Source organism: Olea europaea, chromosome 4, assembly GCF_002742605.1.
Source record: "Olea europaea var. sylvestris chromosome 4, O_europaea_v1, whole genome shotgun sequence".
Classification (NCBI taxonomy): Eukaryota; Viridiplantae; Streptophyta; class Magnoliopsida; order Lamiales; family Oleaceae; genus Olea; species Olea europaea.
In genome coordinates this window covers 15,843,342-15,855,587 of record NC_036240.1, presented here as the reverse complement: position 1 = coordinate 15,855,587, position 12,246 = coordinate 15,843,342, and the positions used below count along the sequence as shown (strand labels likewise).

The following is a 12,246-nucleotide window of genomic DNA, read 5'->3' as shown; positions in this document are numbered from 1 at the left end:
AAAAATTTAATGGAAAAAATTAAGAACATAAATGCTACACTAAGTTTAGTTTGAGGACTTTAAGTGCAATTAAAATATTGTGGAACAAGTAAAACTTGATGCGCCAATATAACCATATTTCTTAGTGCATTTTTGTAAAGTTTCCAAATATTATGGACTCAGAAGTTTAAGTTGTTCTATGTCATGAACAAAGTTTCACCAAATTATTGGTCTAGATTCGAAGTTCAAACCATTTGGTATGTGAAATTCAGAAAATAATTTCCGTTGTAGTCAACAAGTGCACTTTCCAATTTAACAAAAGATTCAATCGAGCGACTCATCAATTTTGAAAGAGTGAGAACCAACTTGCTCCTTTTTGTAATTGAGAATCCAACTTATAACTCTGTCGATAGATTGGGAACCAAAATTGCAATTTGTCCAATATAAATTCCCTTTATTATCTGAAATATTATAAACAAAAAAAGAGAAAAAATTAGCAGAAGAAAATCCTTTGACTGTGAATTCCCTTCCTTTTCATTCGATCAAAATAAATTTCTGTGATCTCGTCCAAATTCAGTGCATATGTGTGTATTAGTGTATATATATACAAACACAATTTATACACGTGTATTGTCGATAGATTGGGAACCAAAATTGCAATTTGTCCAATATAAATTCCCTTTATTATCTGAAATATTATAAACAAAAAAAGAGAGAAAATTAGCAGAAGAAAATCCTTTGACTGTGAATTCCCTTCCTTTTCATTCGATCAAAATAAATTTCTGTGATCTCGTCCAAATTCAGTGCATATGTGTGTATTAGTGTATATATATACAAACACAATTTATACACGTGTAGACGCTCATATATTCGTACATACACTCATCACATGAAGCAACATTTGACTGATTATTAGCTGTATGTTGAGGATCTGAAGGAATCAAAATTCACACCAAAAGTCGCCATCATTTCGGTTAGAGACTTCCCTGTGATGTTTTTTTCATCATTCTCACGATCATCGTTGTGTGTATATAAATTAAATTGTGAATGTTTGTAGAATTTAGTTGAATTATTACTGCTGTGTGGATAGATCTGTAATTTGCTGATTAATAGAAGGGAATTAATTATGATCTAAGAAAAGCGGTTTTGGGATTTTGGATCTTGTAATGGAACAGTGTTATTGTGCTTGAATTGTCGGAAAATGGATTGTTTTATTGCCGTTGATATGAACATCTTAGGATCTGTTTAGCCGTCAGTGTAAATTATGGCCTATTTTACTGAATCAGAGTGGTGGATGTTGTTTAACTGTTTCTTTTTTACTGTATCACTTATTTGGAAATTGAAATGCTGGCTAAATTTGTTGGATAAGTTTTGTTTGTATATCGGCAATTCAGGTATATAGAGATTTAAATTTTTTTGGTCAATACTTATTATGGGAAATGTGGATTAACTGATGCTGTACATTTCACATGTCCTATTTAGTTTCTCGTTGACAAATTAAAAGATGAGTGATCATTGTGCAGGAGATTTAGAGGAAAAATCTTGGATTGGATGCATAGGTGTGAGGATATCTTTTCAGTGCTCTGGGGTAAAATTTCGCCCTTGGGCAGTCGTAACAGAAATAACTAAGGAAATGGCACCTTCCAACAGAGCTGATAAGAAGGCTGCAGTGGATGCAGCTGCATGGATGTTCAATGTAGTCTCTTCAGTTGGAATCATTATTGTCAATAAGGCATTGATGGCTAATTACGGTTTCAGTTTTGGTAAATTTCTCAACTTGACTAGAAACAAAATCTATATGGAGTTTTTATGATTTGTAAGATGCTTAGCCCATTATGAACACAGTTGCATTAGCAATTGGTTTTATTACGGATATTAATATGCATTGAATGAATTCTTTGTCAATTGCTTTGTGTGGTTTAGTCAAATTTTTCGAGATAATGTGAAATAATATTATTAAGTAAGTGATGGAACCAGATTCAATACTTCCAAATGTTTTTGGTTTCATTTTTAATAGAAGTTAAATAATGATTGTTTTGAGGCAAATTGAATGGGAATGTCTGAAAATATCAAAAATAAGTTGTGGTTTTCAGAGGCTGATCTAAGGGATTCTTGGATGTCATGTGTCGGTAGGTTTACAGAAGAATCTCAGTAAACTAATGATAACCTTTTTGGAAGTACATTTGAAGTGGATACTTTTATGTGACTTGAGGGCTCCAAATCTTTGACTGTCCTCCAAAATTCCCAAAAGAGTATGCATATGGACAATAACAATGCTACACAAAAAGGCTAAAGAACAGGTTCGAAAACTGGGTGCACACGTGTCAACACATGATTGGATTGTTTGAAAAATAAAAACAACAAACATCCAATCATCTTCTACCAAGTTGGTCTGTTTTTTTCCTATCTTTGAGCCTGGACAAACATCATTTCTGTAAGGACAAATCCACCCAAATAGATTTGTCAGCGCATAAGATTTCATAATGTTTGTGCTGTAACATAGGGAATCTATGCCAATGACAAATTTAAAACAACTTGAGAGGCATTTGCCTTTGTGTAGAAGTAATAACCTGTGCCAGTTGGAGAATAATTGTATGTGTTAAATGGTTTTTGGTCCAGCCAACCACCACCAAAATTAAGTGATTAGTCACATGGTGGTATTAGTTAAAACCAAAGAGTTGAACCGTATTTGTTTAGCAATTGGCAATGAGTTTATTGTCATAAAATCGTATAGATCTGCCGGAAGGGAGAAAAAATTACAACACTCCTGTCAGTGTAATAATAATGGATTTCTTCTTGTCAGACTTAATAATAATTGCTTTTGCTGTCTTATTTCTTAGTTCTTCTGTTTTGACACTTACATTATTATTTTGAGACTTTGTTAAGTCTTCTGTTATAAAAATCTTTGCAGCTACAACGTTGACTGGGTTGCATTTTGCTACAACAACATTGACGACAGTTGTTCTTAGGAGGCTAGGATACATCCAACCTTCTCATCTACCTACTCCAGAGCTTTTGAAATTTGTCTTATTTGCAAATTTCTCTATTGTTGGAATGAATGTCAGTCTAATGTGGAACTCAGTGGGATTCTATCAGGTAATTCTGATCCATTCTTATTTGGCCATCTTCCATCTGGGGAAAAAATGGGAAAAAGAGAGGGAATGATAGTCTCTCTTTCGTAAATTTAATAACATTATGCCAAGGTGATATTTTATTTTACAATATAACATATTACTTTCAGATTGCAAAGTTGACCATCATCCCTGTATCCTGCTTATTGGAAGTTGTATTTGACAAGATTCGATACTCGAGAGACACAAAACTTAGTATCTCTATTGTTCTCCTTGGTGTTGCTGTCTGCACAGTTACCGATGTGAGTGTCAACTCCAAAGGGTTCATTGCTGCATTTATTGCAGTCTGGAGTACATCTATGCAGCAGTATGTAAGTTTTCTACCTAATATGAAGTATAATTGGATTTTTATTACCATTATGCAAGAAGTTGACTGAGTCTACATCTAAACACGACTATGAAAATATTTAAACTGCAAATACTTGTGTCGAAGACATCATATTTCCTCAAAGAAATAATGTTTTGTTTTGCCACAATAGCAGTCCTCTATATAGTGAATTTCTGGATTGCACTTTTTAATATTTTTTGTGGATATGTTTTCTGCAATCACTGAAGACAATTTTCATAATCCTATTTATGCATCTGCACTCTGCAGTATGTTCAATTCCTTCAAAGGAAGTACTCGCTTAGTTCTTTCAATCTTTTGGGGCACACAGCACCAGTCCAGGCTGCATCTCTCTTGCTGTTAGGACCCTTTCTGGATTATTGGTTGACAAACAAAAGAGTTGATGCCTTTGGCTTTAATATACCATCTGTTGTAAGTGCTTCTACAAGTTATGTCCATAAACATGTCATTGTTATAGTTCAGGTTTTGATCTTGTGGAGAAATAATGTATTGTTATCACTAATGCATCTTGTCGTTTCTTAGTTTCCTCTATTATTTTTAAGTGCTGCCCTATGCCTATTACTGGAAAATTAATCTGGGTCCACACCCATGGATAATGCCCCGAGGATAAATCTTAAGCCTCCTGAATGGAAATTAATGTCAAATAATTTGTGTTTCTAATCTTCATCAAGGATGGTTGAAGGGGCGGAGCTAGGGTTGGACTAAAAAATTTTTAGGCTGGGCTACTATGTAAAAGGATAAAATTCCATATAATTTTTTTTTCCCACATGAAAAGGTTATTGGGCTGGGCTATATTTTTGCTATTATTTACTAAGGATGGTTTAACTAGAAGGTTATTTGTACTTTTGCCACAATTTTGTAACTAATCAACCTGGTCCCCTCCACCTCATGGGTTTTGGGCAGAATGGCACAATCTGAAGGTGAGCAAATCATCTTGTGAAGTGACAGTGGGTGAGGTTCATGGAAGATATCAACGTGTAGTGGTATCAAGAACAGGTTTGAATTTACATTTCTGTGGATGAGATGTCTGAGGTTGGAGAAGAGAGTATAGGTGCAGGTAATTATTGGAAGGGAAGTTGCAAGGATTTTTGAGAACTGGTGTTTTTTCCTGTGGATATTGTCACGAAATAATTGGTGCTCAGCGTTGACTTGTGTGTGGATGGGAGTCGGATGAAGTGCATTTGAATTAAAGTGCCAGCAAATGAGAAATTCGGCTGCATGTGATTTGAATTAGATCAATTTATTTGGAGAGTAGTTCGTTGTTTCTAGGAATTTAAATAAAGAGAAGGGTTGGGAAATGAAAATACACTGCGTGGAGATGGAAGCATGGAGTGGCTAATCTTGTTTCATCTGATGTTGTCANAAAGAGAAGGGTTGGGAAATGAAAATACACTGCGTGGAGATGGAAGCATGGAGTGGCTAATCTTGTTTCATCTGATGTTGTCAGGACAAGCTATTATTAGGTTGGGCATGTTACTGACGTATTTTAACATTTTTCCTATTGCAGCAAATTCCGCTGCTTTCATTTTGTCAGTATCTGGTGTGTTTTTGGTCTAATGTCTGTATCATGAGAAAGGTCCGGAAGACTAGAAAACTCCTCCAGTGTGGGAACAGTTCAAAGCTACCAAAACGGAAGCATATTGCTCCCTTGTGGTCTCTAAATCCTAAAGATGGTTTCATTTTAATATTCTTATTCATATTCACTTAATAGTGTAAAGTCCAGATTACCATGTGAACTTTCACCACAATTCCCAAGTTTTCATTTCCTTTTCTTAATGTTCCTTCTGCACTATATAGTTTAGATACAAATGCACTGTTTCGATACTAGTTTTTCTCATTATTTGTTTTGCTGCAGGCGTTCATCATCCTTTCATGCACTATAGCAATTGGTACCAATCTCAGCCAGTTCATCTGCATTGGCAGATTCACAGCTGTTTCATTTCAAGTTCTTGGTCATATGAAAACCATCCTCGTATTGATTCTTGGGTTCTTATTTTTTGGAAAAGACGGTCTTAATTTACAAGTAGTTTTTGGCATGGTCATTGCCGTTGTTGGAATGATCTGGTACGGAAATGCCTCATCAAAACCCGGGGGAAAGGAAAGGCGCAGCCATTCAATATCCAAAAGCAGCCAGCAAAAGCACGGAGGATTATCCGAACCTTCTGATGTTGATGAGAAAGTCTAATTATTTCTGCATTTTAAGGTTAGCATACAAATGACAGCAGATACTGGAATTTTTCTCACGTTCCAACTCTGGAAATACTTCCCAAATCAAATTATTATTGGAATCATCTAAATTTTGTGAGTCTTGCAACTTTTTTCAACTTAATTTGAATTAGCTTACAGGGATATGTACTTTGGAACATTTACGGCTTGGTTTCAAATTTAGAAAGGCTATTTATTGTGATTAGGAATCACCCTGATTCTTGATGTTTTAGTCCCCTTGATCTTATAATTATCACCAATTTGTTGTTGGTTTCCTCTTGTTCGTTATATCATAATTGTTATTTGAGGACTCATTTCTGCAACTTCTCATAAGCATCTACATACGAAATTTTCGTTGGAAATGAAAATAAGGGACAAAACGTATCCGTTTGGCCCCCATTATTTGATATTATAATTTTGGGAATAGGGATTTTTTTTTTTTTTTTTGTGGGAAAATTTGTGATTAAAAAAAAGAGAGAAAATAAATTATAATTTTAATGAAGCCAAACAAGAAAATTATACGAAGAACATCGACCAAAGTCCCATTAAATGTAAGAATCTTGAAAAGTTCTCGAAACTGTTGCCATTATTCCTTACAGATTACATGTTAACCATGGCTGCCCCTTTCCTTTATGGGAAATACACACTTTGCATGATAGCCCTCGCACAAAACCTGGGGCACGCAATTATTTTAATTGCAAATCCCACTCATACATGTGAAAGAACTGTCAAAAGTGTTGTATTTCTAGCACTGGTGTTCCTTTGTTCTCTTGTATTTTTCATTCCAATTAGCCTGATGAGTATGATTATTATGCCTATGTTTGGTTAAATTTTTTTTCAAAACTTATTTTCAATAACATTCTTCTATAAATTAATATTATATATAAATAAAAAAAATTTCTTATTTTTTAATCACACGTTCTCTAAGAGATCATTTTTTCAAAACTCATTTCCCTCAAATTTTCATTAAAATGGATCCCAAACAAGGGCTATGACGTTTATGACAATTTTTAAGCTGGTATGTCTTACTCAGGGGTGTGTAGTGGCTGGGATGAGACGGCCAAAGCGCATATTAATTCTTTTTTATCTTAATTTTATTTTTATCATTTTTTTCATTATTTTCTCTCGGAGCCAAGGGATCTTCCAAATTTTTCAAAGGCCAGAAAGGGCCCTAAAATCTGACTACAGAAGCCTAGATCTGCCTGCCTAGAATGGTATGTTGGGCCAGTTCAAACTTCAAACCAGACCATGTCATTTACGAGGTAAGGTCCAACTTTACACACCTGTCCTTAGCGAACGGGTTACACTGTTTTTCACTTTTTCTTTGGCATTTGAATTTGTGGAAATTACAAGTCCTATCATTTTGATTGTAAGAATAAAATTTAAGTGGAAAAAAAATAAATTTCAAGGAATTGAATTGTTTAGAACTTGTTTTAATAAAAATTGTCAATTAAATGTGTTTAATTGGTATAACTTTTCACCTGAAAAATATTTGATTTGTATAATTTTTCACTTGAAAAAATATTGAACTTTTGGATCTTTTGGTGTTCATTTAACTTTATTTTTCATGAAAATTGTCAATTAAAGTGAAAGATTTTTTTACGATTGCAAATAAAATTTGTTTCCATTACTGAAAATAAAATAAAATAAAATAAGAAGCTGGATAACCATTTTCCCACCAAAACCAAAAGAAAACAAATTCCTTAAAATCATGGAAAATGGGGTCACGTGAGGAGGTTGAAGGAAATCAAATTCCATGGAAAAGTTTGCCATCAAACATGTGATTTTAGTGGAAAATAATTCCATTTTCCATGGAAAACTCAACCTATCAAACAGGCTTTAAGTGATTTCGAGCAGTGGCGAATCCAGGATATTAACTCAGCTAGGACAGTCGTTAATAGTTGCAATAGTATGATTTTTATTAAAATAATATTAAAAAAATTCAATCAATAGAATACACTAAAACATAAAAGCCATATACATTTGAAAATATAATCCAATACAACTTAAAATAACATGAAAAAATATTTTCAATCATTAATGTACAGTCAAATTTCAAGTTTTTTATGATCTTAAACGAAACAATTTATATGAAAAGCATGAATAAATGGTAAAGACAAACTCTGAATTCTGGCAAAGATTATGCAAAATTTTAAAAATAATGATTTTTAGAACTAGAACTATTTTTTACCCTAAAATAAAAAGTATTTTTTGACTCTTAAAAAAATAAAGAATAAATATATATATATATATATATATATATATATATATATGAATGATCTCATAAGCGTTGATACTTAGTTTATGTTAAGCATCAATGACATGACATACCATTTAATTGGTAAGTAAGTTAAATGGTAGGTCCCATGTATTTAATGATTAACCAATTAAATGATGTATCATGTCATCGGTACTTAATATAAACTAACATCAGTGTTTAGACGATCATTTTCGTGTATATATGAATGTGTGTGTGTGGGGGGAGAGAGAGACCGAGAGAGAGAGAGAGTAATAATTTGAGCCAATAAATTTTTTAAAGAAATTATTTTGAAAATGAAAATAATAATATATAATTGTTTAGTTATTATTTATTGTATTAAAAAATAAACAAAAAAAAATGAAACTGCATACAATTAAACCCCATACCTCTCACATGCAAAATAACCCCTCCACCAAATGAGCTAAACTTCTTATTGTCAAACATTCTTATAGTTATTAGTTAATTTTTATTTCTTATTGACTGTGTTTAAAATTCAAAAGGAGAAATATAATCGAAGGGAATTGAACTTAGATATCTCACAAGGAGAGGCAAGCACTCTTCCAAATGATCTACACGTCATTTCAATAAACAACGTACAATACATGTGTTTTACGTAAATCTTAACTAATTTTTTTTGATAGATCAAGAACAAGCGACCGCACTAACTCGTCAAGTGCTGGATCCATCCCTAATTTTGAGATTTCCATCCATAGTTAAGAGTTATAAGCTTTTTTTTCAAAAATAAGATATAATTAAAATTCTAAATATTAATAATAATATTGTTAAAATTATTTTACATTATCCACCCCTCTCCCATCTAGGGGTACTTTTTAAAATAATCAAGTCAAAACACCAATTTTCCACATTGACCAACTTTTTTTTTTTTTTTTTTTTGCCATTCACCAAAAGGGCATTTTGAAGAGTAAATGTCATTTTTGTCCTTGTTATGTGTTGTAATTACAAAAACATATCATTTGCCCAAAAGACAATAATATCCTCTTTAAAAAATGAATAAATCCAAACAATCCCACTTAAATCTCAAAACGAAATCACTTTTTTATCAGATTTTTCAACACAGTTAAAAAGAAATTTCCTCTTCCATCTGCTTAAACATTGAAATCTCAAAAAATTATCAAAGGCTCAACAAAAAAGTATTACTCACAATCGGCACTTGAATTTGGTTAGTATAGATACATATGTTTAATTTCATTTTAATTAAATTAGTACATTATTTGAATATTTAAATTTTATTTCAACATATAATTTTAAAAAAAATGAATATTACAGTCTTGAATGAATGTAAAATTATTTTTTTAGCAAAAACGAGGAAAAAAATTCATCTGTACAGATGCAAACAGTCGGGAAAAAATTGATCCGGGCAGGATGTTTAACAGCCGGCCCAAATCGGGGCAGGCTGTTAGATGTCTTTTTTTGTCATATTTATTTTCGTACTTTTATTCTCGTAATTACAATTTTTTTAATAAATGATGTTTCGTAATGCAGATATGGGATCAGCTACTGTCCCGATTTGTTATTTTGGTGAATTTAAAAATAATGACAATAATCAGTGGGTGTGAAAATGGACGAGTGAAAGACATGGTTGTACTGCAATTGTAATAACATCGAGTACATCATATGCAGAAATGTACAATGAGATACAGAACTTGTTGAAAGTCGATCCCTCTGAGTATGCCATGGAATTGGGATTTCTAATGGGCGAGAATACATCCATTTCAATTTCACCTATAACGGTTACTTTCTGAAACTAAAATGAAGATTTTAATTGAAATGAACCAGAAACGTGCGATTCCTATTTGCGTAACTTTGATGAAGAAGAATATCCCGAAAGTGAACATGAAGATTTCGATGGAGGGGATTGTAATATGAATGAGTTTTGAAACACAGTGGAAATAGTGCGTGATGATGTTGTAGCTGTTTCAGAGACAATTGCTCATCACCATGATATCACTGTTACACACAGAATTTGCTCGGTAGTTCAAGACAACAAAAGAGATAATGACCTTACAAATGAGAATTTGATTGCTTTATCCCGTTTGAGACATGCGTCGAGTGGGAGCTCACAGGCTGGACCGAGTGCACGATCCTCTAATTGTTCACATATAGTCCCCGATGATGAAGATTTGTATGTCGAGCAACTGTTTGACACGAAGAAAGATTTGCAGGAAGTTATTCACCGGATTGCTTTGAAACACAATTTTGAGTTTAAAGTGAAGAAATCAAACAAGTCGACTTACACAATTATCTGCGTTGACGACAGTTGCCTTTGGCGATTACGAGCAACGAAAATGGACACGAATGAGTTCTTTGTAGTTCGTAAGTATGCACGGGAACATACTTGCGAAGTGGGTATTCGTCGAAATGATCACAGGCAAACCCGATCATGGTTCATTGGTCGAAAAGTAATGCACAAGTTTCAGGACCCACAAACAATCTATAGACTTTCGGACATTATTAATGACGTTCGTCGAGAGTATGAGATGGTCATGAGCTATCAGAAGGCTTGGAATGCCAAAGAATGTGCGTTGGAGAACTTGATGGGTTCGATCGAGGAGAATTATGCTAAATTGGCCAGGTATTAATTTCGATTGTTTATTTAATTATTTATCGAATCTTTATCTAATGTGTAATTAATTATTTAATTCAATTATTAATTTTTCAGTTTTTTAATATTGTTTATTTAATTATTTAAATTATGATTATTGTTTATTTAATTGGTCAAGTTTTGCTATAACATGGGAAGAATTAATACTGAATCGACATTTTTTATTGAGAATGATAACGAGAATCGCTTAAAGTATTTCTTTATAGCCCTTGGACAATGCGTTCGAGGATTTCGAAATGCAATGCGACCCTTAATTCAAGTGGACGACACAACTCTCAAGGCAAGATACGGGGACAAGTTGATTATTGCAACGTGTCAAGATGCTAACATCCAAATTTACCCTCTTGCATTCGGCATGGTTGACAGAGAAAATTATTTGGCAATGCGTTGGTTTTTCACGAAATTGAGGGAAGTAATTAGGGGTGTTGAGAACCTTGCATTCGTAACTGACCGAGGGTAGTCAATAGTTAACGGTATCGCTGAAGTCTTCCCCAAGGCACATCATGATTATTGTATGTACCATATACAAGGAAATCTGAAGATCAAGTATCGAGGCAAGGGCATCATTACTTTGTTTAGGAGAGCTGCAGAGGCTTACAGTTTTCAAGAGTTTTAAAAGTTTATGGTTGAAATTAAAAGTAAATCCTATGATGCATGGGAGTATCTGACGGAGATGGAGATCGAACATTGGGCACGATCACATTTTTCAGGACGTCAATACAATATGATGACGTCGAACAATGCGGAGTCGCTCAATGCTTTATTTAAGAAGGATCGAGAGTTACCAATTCTCGCAATGATTGAGAACATTCGTGACAAGCTGCAATAGTGGTTTCATGATCGTCGTGAAGAATCACAGAGTTGCACAAGTGTGCTAATCCTGGCTCAGGAAGATAAACTCTTCAAGAATCTAGAGGTGGCAAGGAAGGTATATGTAGAACCACTAGATCAATTTCGCTTCTCCGCGAGTTGTGCACGTAATTTCGGATACATCATCACTTGAATGATAACACGTGCACGTGTAGACAATTTCAGTTTGAGAGTTTTCCGTGTACACATGCAGTGGCGGTGGCTATGTATAGAGGAATTCCACCACACACCTTATGCAGTGCTTATTACACGACCGGTTCTTGGAGAGCAGCATATGTCGAAACCATATTTCCTATACCGAATGAAACCAAGTGGGAAGTTCCTGATCACATTCTTTCATTGAATAACTTGTTGCCACCAGCAGTTGGCCCACGTACTCCTGGACGTACACGCACGTCTAGAATACCATCAATCGGAGAATTTCTCCGGCCTCGTAAGTGCGGCAGGTGTGGTGCAACAGGACATACTAGAAGATTTTGTACAAGTCAGATCCCTCTGCAGGACAACGTAACAGATGTATAATTGAAATTTATGTAACATTATTTATAACATTGATATTAATTATTCACGCATATTCTTAATGTTAATTATTAGATTTAATTTTTTATTTTAATATTTCATTAATTAGTATGTAATATTTGAAGTTAATCCTTTTTTAAAACTTAGTGCATTCCCACAATATATCCAAACATTATAAATACGTCATGACACATTTTAATAAACACATAAACTAAAAAACAAAATTTAAATATTAAAAAAATAATATATGTTTTATAATTATTTCGTAATTACAAATGAATGAATAAATGAAATATATAATGTTTAAACGTCA

At 33.5% G+C, this 12,246-nt stretch overlaps 1 protein-coding gene across 1 annotated transcript; it reads left to right on the top strand.

The window, feature by feature from the left end:
* Nucleotides 1–689: 689 nt before the first annotated feature.
* LOC111393796 (UDP-rhamnose/UDP-galactose transporter 6-like) lies at nt 690–5,937 on the top strand. Its single transcript, XM_023019501.1, has 6 exons — nt 690–952; nt 1,503–1,742; nt 2,891–3,075; nt 3,221–3,421; nt 3,706–3,867; nt 5,312–5,937. The coding sequence occupies exons 2-6, from the start codon at nt 1,613–1,615 to the stop codon at nt 5,639–5,641; spliced, it is 1,008 nt and encodes a 335-aa protein (XP_022875269.1). The 5' UTR covers nt 690–952; nt 1,503–1,612; the 3' UTR covers nt 5,642–5,937.
* Nucleotides 5,938–12,246: the final 6,309 nt, after the last annotated feature.

Excerpts from the sequence above, each read along its gene's own strand:
- LOC111393796 (XM_023019501.1), top strand. The coding sequence starts at position 1,613 with ATGGCACCTTCCAACAGAGCTGATAAGAAGGCTGCAGTGGATGCAGCT. Across the intron at positions 1,743-2,890 it reads TAATTACGGTTTCAGTTTTG|CTACAACGTTGACTGGGTTG; the intron begins GTAAATTTCTCA and ends AAATCTTTGCAG. Across the intron at positions 3,868-5,311 it reads GCTTTAATATACCATCTGTT|GCGTTCATCATCCTTTCATG; the intron begins GTAAGTGCTTCT and ends GTTTTGCTGCAG.